Source organism: Musa acuminata, chromosome BXJ3-3 (assembly GCF_036884655.1).
Source record: "Musa acuminata AAA Group cultivar baxijiao chromosome BXJ3-3, Cavendish_Baxijiao_AAA, whole genome shotgun sequence".
In the NCBI taxonomy this organism is placed as follows: domain Eukaryota; kingdom Viridiplantae; phylum Streptophyta; class Magnoliopsida; order Zingiberales; family Musaceae; genus Musa; species Musa acuminata.
In genome coordinates, this window is record NC_088351.1 from 38,776,841 (window position 1) to 38,789,842 (window position 13,002).

Sequence of the window (13,002 nt, forward strand, 5' to 3'; positions counted from 1 at the left end):
CGACATGCTTTATATAGTGTCTAAGCATCTTGTGATGTTACCGAAGGGAAGACCCAAATCGCAAGCAATCTCTTCTGCTCGTCGAGACCGTCCGATCGGATCGAGTGGTTCCTTGACGATGCCGGTTCTTGATGGGGCGGAATTCGTAGCGCCGTATTCTCCGCTATCTCCGGCCCTGCACGTGGCGCAGAGAAAGCAGATGCTTTACGTGCGCCGTATGGTAAAGCTAGACGGGAGATGATGGCGATGGAGTAGCTCACCGTGTTTGTGATCGTGCAGCGGATCCGGTGGTGGTGTCAAGGAGGGAGGGAGATGTGCGAGTGCAAGATGGGGGGAGGAGGCGGCGCGGGATCGGGACCACGAGCCGAAGGACGACGGGCGGATTCGCTGATGTCACTCGGTCGGCGTCCGATGGAGTAGACGGAGGCGGAGGAAGAATACACGGATCTCATCTCTGGCTGCCACTTTCAATCCCCTCGCCACCGAAGCGAAACGAGAACGGAAACGGAAACGGAAGTCGTTGGATAAGCGTCACGCGATGATGCTACTGGTGGAGCTCTCGCTCCTCTGCGCCGCCGTCGCCTCCGCTTCGGACGGCGGTGGCGGCAGCCGGAGGGTCCTCCACCAGCCGCTGTACCCCGTCCAGTGGACACCCCCGCCGCCGCCACAGGAATTCTTGGACCCGCCTCCGGACACCTCTGACGCGGCCGCCACCTCCTCCGGGCCATCCCCGTCGTCGGCGTCCAAGAAGGTCGTCGCTGTCGCGGCGTCCGCCTCCGGGGTCGCCCTCGTGGTTCTGGTTTTGTTGGGGTTGTTCTTGTACCGACTCCGGAGGGCTGATAGGTCACCGGACGCCGGGAAGGTCATGGGCCGAGATGATAGCGGCGGCCGGTGGGAAGGCCGGCCAGCCTCTTCCGAGGCGGCGCAGGACTTGCTCTACCCCGGTACCATGGACACGGTGCCTACGGCGGCTTCGGGGTGGCGGCAGGGCAGCGAATCCAACGGATCGCCCTATCGGAAACTCGGGTTGGAGCGGATGCTGGAAATGCATCATCCGAGCCCCGAGCTCCAGCCGCTGCCTTCGTTGACCGCGACGGCTTCGCGGGAGGTGATCGTTCCTCTGTCGATGGCGTCCTCCGATGAGGACACCTTCTATACTGCGCAGCGGTCGTTGGCGTCCGCCACTAGCGAGAGCCCAGGTAGCCCAGTCTCGCGGCGGAGCCTCCCGAGTATGAGCAGCGGCGGGAAGGAGTTCTTGGTTTTGGCGGCGGCGGAGGCGGACTCTGCTCCTCGCTCCATGCAGCTCACTACTTACTCGAAAGCTGAAGTCAGACAGATAATCCCACCAATGAAACAACAACCTCCACCACCGGCGCCGCCTCCTCCACCACCTCCGCCACCTCCTCCCACGATAGACAAATTCACCAGAAATCCACGACCCCCTCCGCCACCGCCGCCGCCGCCACCACCTGTCGAAGCCGTGGAGCAAGACGAACAGCCAATTAAAGCTCCTGTGGCACCAATTGCGCCATTTTCCAGGCGTCGATTGCTGAATCCTCTTCCTCCTGAAGCAGCACGGTTCAACATACCACTTCCTCCTGCGAAGGTCGGCAACGAAGTCGCTAGTTCTTCACGGCAAATTGAAGAGGCGAGGGAGGATTTGGAGGGCGATGCAAAGCCCAAGTTGAAGCCTCTACACTGGGACAAAGTTAGAGCGAGCTCCGATCGAGCAATGGTCTGGGACCAATTGAAATCAAGCTCATTTCAGTGAGAAGTTCCTGAAGATTTCTCTCCCAATTTGATCTCCAAAGCTACCGAAACCATGAATTAGCATTAAGTTTTTCCCTTCATTTTGGCAGAGTGAATGAGGATGTGATTCAGACTCTGTTTGTCAACAACACCACAGCTTCTGTTCCTAAAGATGCAAGCAGAAGACAGGGAATTCTGCCATTCAAGTGGGAGAACAGAGTGTTAGATCCGAAGAAGTCGCAGAACATTGCAATACTCTTGAGGGCATTGAAAGTGACAACAGATGAGGTCTCCGAAGCACTGTTGGATGGTAAGAATGCATCCTTTCTCTAAAGTTAATTTGTTTCTTCTCATGCCTCCTTAAATTATTCATGTGGAACAAAATGATTTGATATGACTTCATCCTAATTCTATAAGTCAAGTTGGATATTATTTATCTCTTGAGGGGTCATCCAATGATAAATTGTTTATTGCAGCTTACTCCATATGTTTGATCCTGTCTTACTAGTTTGAAATCTATCTCCAATTACCAACAAAAAATTTTCTTTTAGTTTTGACATTAGTAGTACAACAGCTGATCGGATAATTTTCTGAGAGTCATAGAGCCTCTTAACTTAGAATTTCTGCAGCTGAATTGTGATGAATACTGCATGTTTTAATGTTACCGAGTGATAAAATTGTCTGCTACAGGTAATCCCGAGTGTTTAGGGGCTGAGCTTTTGGAAACTTTGGTTAAGATGGCACCGACTAAGGAGGAAGAACTAAGATTACGTGGCTACACAGGTGACGTTTCTAAGCTAGGTTCGGCCGAGCGCTTTCTAAAAGTAGTGTTGGACATACCATTTGCCTTCAAAAGAGTTGATGCACTGCTCTACAGAGCTACTTTTGAGACAGAAGTCAACTATCTAACGAAATCTTTTGAGACCTTAGAGGTAAAACTATTGCTTTGAAAGCAGAAACAAACATATTTCCGATCAGTACTTACAAACTTGTTCTTGGAAGTCTGAGCCATAAAATTTTAGCTTGAATTATTCTTACTTTTAACTGTAGTATGATTTCTCTGATTTCTTAATATACTAGCATGCATTATTAATTTAAGAGTTCTTCTTTGACCTATAAATTTATTATGCATATTGTGCGAATTGAATGCTCATTATATGGGATAAATTATGGCTAATAGTTGTTGTGCTTGTTCTTTCTAAATTCTATTTTCAATATTTTGGTGCTTTTTAAAACTGCCTGATGTGCCCCTATCATAGCATCCACTTGATATTTTTTGAAATGGAACTGGATCGCACACAGTTTTTTTTTCTGAAAAAAAAAAATTACTGTTGAAATGTACTGAAGATTTATATAAGTTTACAAACTAACGATAAACCATAAGAAATAAACAAAACCTTTATAATCATCGTCCATATATTGCATGGCTCATAGTCCCTCGAATGTTCTGCAGGCAGCATGTGAAGATCTAAGAAGCAGTGGACTATTCCGTAAGCTCTTGGAAGCTGTTCTGAGGACTGGAAACAGGATGAATGTGGGAACCAACCGCGGTCAGGCGAAAGCCTTCAAGCTAGATACTCTTCTAAAACTCGCAGATGTGGAAGGGACTGATGGAAAAACCACACTTCTGCATTTTGTCATGCAAGAGATCATGCGGTCGGAAGGATCAGGTACTGAACCAACAGCAGAGAGTCTCTCTGACAAGGTCAGAGAAGAACAATTCAAGAAACAAGGCTTGAAAGTGGTGGCTGGGTTGAGCAGTGAACTCGGAAATGTCAGGAAGGCAGCTGGAATGGACTCAGATGTGCTCAGTGGTTATGTCTCCAAGCTAGAAATTGGGCTTGAGAAGATAAGGTCAGTTTTACAGCTTGCAAAATCATGCACACAAGGTATGAATTTTTATGAGTTGATGAAGAAATTTCTCGAAGAGGCCGAAAGGGAGATTGATCGTGTTAAGGTCGAGGAAAAGAGGGTGATGAGCCTAGTAAAGGAGACTACGGAATACTTTCATGGGAATGCAGCAAAGGAGGAAGCCCACCCTCTCAGAATATTTACGGTGGTAAGGGACTTCCTCTCAGTGCTAGATAATGTCTGCAAGGAAGTGGGCATGTTGCACGAGAGGACGGTAGTCGGATCAGCTAGGTCCTTCCATACATCTGCAAGTGCTTTGCGTCCAATCCTCCGACGGTGGGGACAAGATGCCAATTCAGATGAGGACAGTTCATAAAACCATGAGAGATGATCAACTTATGTTTCTCGATCGGGTGATAAGGAATGCAGTAATCTGGCAATCGAAAAGGTGACCAAAGCAGGTGAAAAATAAGTTCAAATTGGCAGGCACAATATATACAGAAGAATAAGCAATGCCTTTTGAGGAAGGCATCATCGTAACGTTTATTACATAGATCGAAGTTTACAGGAGCAGAGAGTATCATCAGAGGATAGATTAGTGTTTGATCTACTTGCCATATGATAGAAATATAGAACTTTGTGTTTTGTTTCTTGCACAGGTCTCTTCTCTTCGATAGTTGTATCACATACTTCTCTTCTTGCCTATACGTTTTGAGTTGGAGAGCGAGAGGATCATCTCTCTCTCTATGTAAATCTTATAGTGAAGAGAAAAGGAAGCCTCAGGTTTTGCTTTTGACCACTATGTTGATCATATAGTGAGAAAACGAGGGCTAATTACATATTACCATTTGTAGTTAGCTATCTTTAGCGTCTTTACGTTTTAAAAAATTGTATTGGTATCTCTATAGCTACAAAAGCAAAATATCTAGGTCTATTTATCTTAATGACGTTAGTTTTATAGATGGAAACATAAAACAAATGGTCAAAAGATAATTTTAACATTCGATAACGGATGGTGCTGGCATAAATGTCGACACAAATGTTTGGTCGCCTCCTGATAAGGTTCGCTCTCATCGTGATGTCACCCGTCTCCACAAGGAGCATGTCGCTAATCTCATCGTCATCCACCTCACATTGCTCTGTATTGTTGTTAACACAGATGATGGTGGTCATCATGTCGCTAACCCACCGGGTGAATTCCTAGTCTCGACCTAAAGCTGGGTCATCGAAGTTCCTGCCACTCACCCCCATCCCACCCCCCACCACCGTTATTACTGTGTCAAGCCGCTTGGCAACTGCATCGATGTTGATGCAAATGTAGAGTAACCAAAGGACCGCTCAGTAAAAGGTGGTATCGAAATTGACATGAGTAGTGGGGAGTGCTAAGAGCTTCGACGATCCCAACTTTGAGTCGAGGCACCATTTGCGTCGACGTTGATGTAGATGCAAAGCGAGGGGGGCGATGATGAGATCGATGGTGCACTCCTCGTGGAGATGGGTGGCGTCACGATGAGAGCGAACTTTATCATTATCGGATGCGACCAAGCAACTGCATCGGCATTAACGTCAACGGCGATGTCTACCACCACCAACGTCGTCCGTCACCAAATTTTAAAATTATCTTTTTACCCTTTGTTTTTTTTATATTTTCATCGATAAAACTAATATAAATGGACCTAGATATTTCACTTTCGTAACTATATGGATACCAATACAATTTTTTAAAATATAAGGACCGAGACATTAAAGATAATTAATCGTAATGAATAATATATAATTAGCCCAAAAATAAGTGTCAAGATCAAACAGGTTAGATCGTTTGATATAGACGGAATAGTCACCGAGCGGAGAATTTGAGTCTATTATATCCAGTTCTATAAAGAGAAAAGACATGTTCTTCTTTTTACATTACAGGAGGCCATCTCCTTCGTTGTAGTATCATATTAAGTTCTTCCAACCAATATAAGGCCTTTTCGCATAGTGGTTTCCTGATATAGCTTTCGACAGTGCAAGATGAACATCCACTGTTTGGGCTATTCAATTGACGTGTCTTATGTTATATATGGTGTACTGATAATGTACATACTTAGCATGTTGCTAACCCACTCGTGCTTATCTGCTGCTGTTAGGTAACTAAATCATAAGTCTTCGATTCTCTCCTTTTTTTATCTTCTTATCACACTCCATTCATCTGTTTCGAACGATAATATTCAACTGACTTCCTAATTGTCGTTCTTCACATTGGACGCACTTACTTGAGAAAGAGTGATGTACAGAAGGATTGGATAGGATACGACGACTCTGCACATCACAAGGAGAGCAAATGAATGTAAGCATCAAAACAACAGCAGTTATAAAAGGAGGGAGAGAATTCATCTACCGCTTTCCTCCTCGCTTGAGCTCCAAAATGAGTAACAGCTTGACATCCTTCGTGTTCACCTCCCATCATCTTCATCGTCTTACCTGCATGTTTGTTCCCAGGAGAGGATGGGCGGGCCTTGGACAAGCATCCTCTTACTATCTATTCTTACTGCTCTTGTTTATAAGATCTTGGATTATTTGGGTTTATATGTCTATTTTTTGTTTTATAAGAAGCCTGCAGCAGCATGGCTGAATGAGGTTAAAAATAATGAAATCATTTTTCGGCTTCTCTACTAAATTCCAGCACAAAACCAAGTAATGATATCCAAATTCAGATTATTATACACTATATGCATAAAAAAAAAGTTACAAATTTCTTCGGTAGTGGGAATACGAGTAAATGGTAAATCCAAAAACAAGTTACCTGATAAAAAGGTCTGAGGCCGATATGTTCTGTTCTGCATTTTCCAAGTCGAGGAAGGCTTTCTCCTACATATATATATAAGCTGTGCATCTACTCAAGAGTGCAAGCATCTAATAGCCACCCACTCCTGACAAGTGCTTCTTCATTGCTCTATCCTTCCGGTGGTGGTGGTGCCTGCCGCCTCTCCTTCCTCCCCTTCCCTGAGGATTGGTGTTCCCTCTACCTGCATTTTCTGCGGTGTCAGGCATCTGATGGTCTTGGTCCTGGTCCTCGGCATCCATCAGCCTCTTAACAGCCCCAACTGGTAAATTTCCACCACGTCCCAGACCATGAATCATCTCTTTCTGTGCTTGGTTGACAAGAGCTGCTTCTTGAGCATCGTACACAGCAACTGAACCAGAAACTTTATAGCTATAGTTCTTCCCATCCTTGACGTAAAATTGTAGCTTCTTTTGTGAACTCCATTTTGAGCTAGAATTTGATGAACCTCCAGTATCTGAACCTGAGGCTATTCCTGATAAGGATTTAATTCTATCAGATAAGTTCTCTGTCTCCTCGGTTACTGATTCAACGATACTCAGGCCTAGATCATCAAATGAGTCATCATATTCATCTTCATATTCAAGCTCTGCTGCAAGGACGGCTGCCCTTACAGCATCTTTAGCTGTTCTTGAGTCAAGAATGGTGGAATTAGGAACTTCATCATTAGGCTTTCTTGTGTATCGCCCGTACGAGGATGAAAGAGAGGAAGATGGAGGGCCAGCGTCATCTTTCTGCTGCCTACTAGGACCCGTGGCGGTAGATGGCAAGGTACCTTGAGGTGCAGATTCTAGTAATAAACCTTTCCCTTTATCACTGCGGCTGGATGTTTGTTTTCGTGATGGAACCTGCTCTAGTGAAGTATCTAAAGACAAAAGATCTTCATGAAGTGTTCCCTCTAGTATCCTCTGAATCACTTCCTCGGGATTCTGGTTATAGACTTCAAGACAAGCTGATAGAAAACCTCTCCCATAATCTGGGAAGAGGTCCTTAATTTGACTAATCTTAGACTCAGCTATTACAGTCTCCTCATCCATCTGTACTTTTTCATTCAGTGAAGAGATGGGGATCACAGATCCCGATTCCCAGGACTTTATATGAGTTGGTGCTGCAATACGAGATATATATCGATATTGTTCCTCATCCATAAAGAGCCATCCTGCAAACAAAATGCAAAAAGAAAAAGAATGAGATGTGAGACTACATAGCATAATAATATCAAACCTCCAAATACGTCTCAACAACTTGAAGAAAAGGCAACATCCATATTATCAAAACTGAATCAGACCGGCTGGTTGGACCAGCATAACTGGAACAGACCTTGGCCAATTAAGTTTCGTAATTAGATTAGTTGTGCAAGGAAACTGGATTAAACCGACTAACCAGGACAGAATTTCCATGACCTCTAAGAACCACACATATTGAAACAAGCCAGACCAGTTTTGCCATTATCGCAATTGATTATAGGACACTCATTATCAAATCCCTTCCTTGTTTATTATGTTTAAATGAGTAGGTAAATTATGTCCTTTACATGACTCTGGAAAGGCATATATTCTACTAGTAAGGAGGCAATAAATTCTTATTAGCAAAGCATGCAGTAGGCAAGGCTATTCGACCGAAAGTTCTTATTTAGGTGTTATATATATAAATAAATAAATATACATATATATATAAATAATTTGTCTTCCAAAATTTCATCATTGCATTTACGAGTTCAATATTCAATTGTAAATATTGCCAGGTGATATTTTAAAAAACAAATATACTTAATTCTTTCCCTGAAGATAAGTTGAACTGATCGTCTAGAGAATGGAACAAATCCAAAACTGAAAAATAAAGCTCTGTGCTCTTTTTCTCAGTAACACTAAGGAAAAGCAGCATAAATAGGATCAAAACTCAGATAATATGTTAGAAAATCATCCCAATGTAGCATTAAGTGACAAATATCACAACACCAACAAATGAGTGAGAAAGCATTTACCATTGCTGCGAAGGTCGTCAACACGTCTCAAAATCTTGAACTCTGTCTCAAGTTTCTGAAGAAATGTTCCATTTCCATGATTTTCTGAAAATTTATAAGAAATTTCCTGATTAATCTCTTTGAACGTCTGAACTAGAATATCTCCCCTTATCACAGGATCCTCAACTCTGGCTGGAAACATCTTTGAAGCAGTTTGAAACCCATCCTCTATTAACTTATCATTCAAATAGCAAAAGTCAAGCAATTTCCAACCAAACTTGACTATTCTCGTTGACAACATTCTTAGACTGATAAGTGTTTCAGTGAGCAGGCTGTTCGATGACCCATCAGCAATGGTACTAGAAACAATTGCAAGACCTTTCTGCAAAGATGGCAGCAAAGAATCATGCAGTCTTGCCAAAGTTCTGAGCATATCTTCATTCCCATAACTGCGCAGAAGATGGATTCAATAAAAGTGACTAGATTCAGAAACAACAAAGATCTCAATCAGAAGTAATAAAACAGATATGAGTAGCTCACTTCATCTCAAATGAAAGAGACAAGTAAAAACTTGCAGGTCTATATGCATCAGCAAATGCATCTAGTGTCACAACCGCATCATTTATAAAGTCCATCACCTGAAGATGAACCAAATGTTTAAAAAAACCAGCATATGCTATATGAAAGAAAAAGTGAACATAGACTTATTAGAACTAAATAGGAATGACTTGCCTCCAAAAAATCTTTATGCAAATGACCAGATCCATGAGTTTCATGCCCTTGAGATGAAATCAGTACCTACAAACCATGTTAGTCACACAATGTTTGTTTGCTTTGCCATTGTAACTGAACCAACCAAACAAAATGCTTAGAACTAGTTGAATAAAATCATCAGCTCCAAGTTTTAGCTCTGGATTCAGAAGCCATAGAAAATGCATTTCAAAGTCCCAAAATTTCAGTTGAATTTCCCTCGACCAGCAAGCATATTTCCTTAGCTGGTTGCAACAGACTACTAGAATTACAGTGGTCTAATCTCTTCGCAAAAATTCTCCTGGTGATTTTCTTAAAAAATATACAGTCTGGCAGGACTTAAAAGTACATGGGTAAATCTTTCCAAAATATATATTAACAACATTAGAAGCAGGCACATCTCATGTCTTTGAAAAAAAGTTTATTAGACTGAGAAGAAAACCTCTAAAGAGGAGCTGCAGCGTTCATGCATAGTGTGCACTATATTTAGGAAATGGGAGACCACTGCTTCAACTTTATCAAGGAGATTTGGCTGGGCTCTTATACCATTTATGACCTGGAAAGAGAATACCAATAAGGAAAAAAAAAAACTCCACTTCTACTATACAAAGCAGAGCAAATATTCATGATGAGTACATCTACTTGCATAAGAATATAAGTTTCAACCGGAAACAATGAAATAATAAATGTAAATACTAAGGCAAAATCCACATCATGGCAGTAGACACTATTGTACGACATAGACAAAACCTGGTCTGGTCTATCAGAAATTATATAAAAATTACAATGATAAAATGTGAGCCAGATCCATAGTATATTATAGGAGGAAAACAAGCATCGCACAGAACAATACTTCAAGAATGTAAATATCACAATAATTAACATTAAGAAAATATAATTAAACAGTTATAAACAATTGGCCATGGTCGCTTGAATGGATTGAAATTTCTTTCCAGAGAACTGTTGTGAAAATACGAATAATTTCATTAATTGACTTTAATTTGACTGATGAATATCTAATGAAAAACATTTACAAACTATGTAGAAGATTAGCAATACAGAAGTGAAAATCTAGCAAATGTTTCACTTTCCTCATTCACTTGCATATTGTGTTTGTCAATGTTCCAACATTCATTTATCCATCAACAAAATTTTTCCATAGAGAATATTTCCAGATAAATTAACAAAGAAAAGCAAAATAAAAGCATCTCAACAACTTAAAAGACTAATAGTATGCATCAAAAATTGACACAAAACATGACATACTTCTTAATAATACATTTATAGAAACCAGGATCTTATTCTAATACAAAGGTTTGTCCATGAGACCATACCAAAAGGAGATAAAATAAACAGAATTAAAATATAAGCCAAAGGAAAATACCAATGACTTGGTTAACTCTTCATTATCATGTCCATAGATAGCACAAATATCCAATAATTTTGGCAAATCCAGCAGATTCTTTTCCTGCAAGAGGGCTATACGAGAACAAACTGAATAAAAGCAACTGTTTAAATTATTTCCAAGATCATACTATCATAGGAAAGGGCAATGACACCTGTATGATCCTTCATACTGAGGCAATCATTTCGACACGCCCCAGGATCCTTGTTGGAAGACCTGTGATAAGATCATCATCAAGTACTAATCTGAAAAATATGACACTAGATCATCAACAACTACAAGCCTAAATGAGATGACACCTTATTGGTAATGGTCTAAGTATCAAAAATCAGTAATATATATAAGATTTTCCTGTGAAAAGTTATTGGCGGATTCGGAATTAAAACCAACTACAAAAGGCCAACAAATCATCAACGACGGGCTTACATTCGATAGAGGATCATAAAAACACGTCGACATAGCTCAAGCTCCCCGACGATGACCCCAGCAACAACCCCCCTCGATCCCCGATGTGGGAAATCAGACCATCTATTTCTGAACTGCAGGTAACTATCCAAGAACTCAATCAAAGCATCATTCTTCGCCACTGAAAAATCAATTGCCAAATGAGAATCGAATTGTTGGATCAACAGTCAAGAAGGGGTTTAATTGCAATATCATGAATCGACTATCTTGTCCGAGAAAAAGGGCGTAGGGTTCCAGGGATTAAGATCTCTCGACCTTCTCTCCAGAAATCCCTAGGGCTCATCTTAAGGATCTTGGATAGCTCATCGTTGAGGAGGTCGACGACGGCCTGCGACTCGACAGCATCCAGGCCGCCGGCGTCAGCGCCGAGGCCGGAGGCCACGGCCTCGTCGTGAGGCAAGTAGGTGACGAAGTTCCCTTCATCGCAGAGCTTCTCCCTCGATCCAGAGCGGGCCGTAGCGACGGCGGAGTGGTTCCTCAGAGCGGTGGTGAGGGGCCGGAGAGGATTGCTGCGATTGGAGCTCGAGGGATTTGCCGAGGAAGAGGTGGATGAGGATGAGTTATCGTTCTTGGGTACGAACTTTTTCTGGTAGCGATACGGTCCTTTCGATCCGTGGAACCGCTGCGTCGGGGCGGAAGACATGGCTTCGTTTGCTTCGCGAGCTCTACAGAGAGGGAGGGAGGGAGAGAGAAGGGGGATCGTTTGTCGAGCACGGCAACGGCAAAGGAAGCCAGTCGTCGAGTATGTGTGGTGAGTATTAATTGATTAGGGTTGCACGTGTGCTTCGATCGGAGTTTACCGGGTCAGGTCGCACCCGATTGAGAGACACTTTGTTATTGAACCACGACTCATGTGATTAACGGGTCGGATCGAGTCGAAAGAACGAAACAGGATTTATTGATCTGAACCCGAGTCATACGATTAATGGGTTGAATCGAGTCAATTGGATCAAGAATGAAGCAGAGTTACTTCTTTTGATCTAATAGAAGTAGTGGGTTGGGCTAAGTTTGATATGAATCAAATCAGATGGATGTCAGAAACTTGGGTTAATAATTTGTCTTGTGTTTTGTTTGGATGAGTCAAAATGTAAAGATTAAGAAGTGATTTGAATATGCTTTTCACATGAATGTTAAGCAAAAAAAAGGAAAGCCTCAAATAGAGTATGAAAAGTATAACTTATTTGGCATTTTTTTTGAAGTATTGGGAGGTATGATATGCAAAATTTTCACCAAATAATTATTAAGTATTTCTTAAAAATTAGGCAAGTGAAATTTACGAATAAATCACAAGGCTTAAAATATGACATATGATTGATATTTATTATAAAATCGATATTCTAACTCATTAAATCACAAAACAAATTAGAATAACTTACCATATCATTGTAAACTATAATAGAGAATATTTTAAATCATGAATCATTCGAATAATCTCTATAATATGAGAGACTTGGGTGTCATATATATGAATTTCTTCATATATATATATATATATATATATATATATATATATATATATATAGATGCAAAGGATTTTTAGTCAACTCAAGCCGAGTGAAGCCTTCAATATCGGTTGGTTATCAATTTCAACCTTATTAGAAAACAACCTATAATAGTTAGATATATTTATTAAATATAATAACATATACTATTTAAAAAATGATCATGTTATCTATAATTTAAAAATCTTAAGATATCACATGTTCTTTCAAAGAGTTATTGTTAGTCGATTTAAGTTTGAGCCCCACACAAAGATAATAATAAAAAATATATATTAATAAAATATAATTTTGTTGATATTTTTTATACAGTCAGTGATATAAGTTTTAGGATAATGTTTTTTAAAAACCACAATTTTCCATTATTTTTTGTAAATATTATTTTTTATTTTATTCTTGCATAATCTTTCTTCTTAGTCATCTTTATCATTTTACGCATGGTACTCATCTCACCATCGTGTCTTCTATCTTATTGTCTATTGCTTTTTATTTTGTT

General features: G+C 41.0%; 2 protein-coding genes across 3 annotated transcripts; one reads left to right on the plus strand and one right to left on the minus strand.

Moving 5' to 3' along the window:
- The first annotated feature begins 166 nt into the window (after window positions 1–166).
- Window positions 167–4,399, plus strand: LOC103979857 (formin-like protein 8). Its single transcript, XM_009396073.3, has 4 exons — window positions 167–1,767; window positions 1,860–2,059; window positions 2,440–2,681; window positions 3,203–4,399. Exons 1-4 carry the CDS (start codon window positions 539–541, stop codon window positions 3,974–3,976), a joined length of 2,445 nt encoding a protein of 814 aa, XP_009394348.2. The 5' UTR covers window positions 167–538; the 3' UTR covers window positions 3,977–4,399.
- A 1,215-nt stretch (window positions 4,400–5,614) lies between these two features.
- Window positions 5,615–11,735, minus strand: LOC135634073 (uncharacterized). 2 transcript variants are annotated; one of them, XR_010495234.1, is made up of 11 exons: window positions 11,263–11,735; window positions 10,969–11,128; window positions 10,697–10,758; window positions 10,522–10,616; window positions 9,580–9,693; window positions 9,120–9,185; window positions 8,928–9,025; window positions 8,409–8,836; window positions 6,386–7,583; window positions 5,981–6,196; window positions 5,615–5,901 (listed from the first exon to the last, which is right to left on the minus strand). XR_010495234.1 is itself a non-coding variant. In XM_065144247.1 (9 exons), the coding sequence occupies exons 1-9, from the start codon at window positions 11,648–11,650 to the stop codon at window positions 6,496–6,498; spliced, it is 2,499 nt and encodes an 832-aa protein (XP_065000319.1). In that variant the 5' UTR covers window positions 11,651–11,735; the 3' UTR covers window positions 6,281–6,495. The 2 variants fall into 2 exon arrangements, 1 of the variants encoding a protein (XP_065000319.1); XM_065144247.1 differs by lacking the exons at window positions 5,615–5,901; window positions 5,981–6,196 and having other exon boundaries at window positions 6,281–7,583.
- Window positions 11,736–13,002: the final 1,267 nt, after the last annotated feature.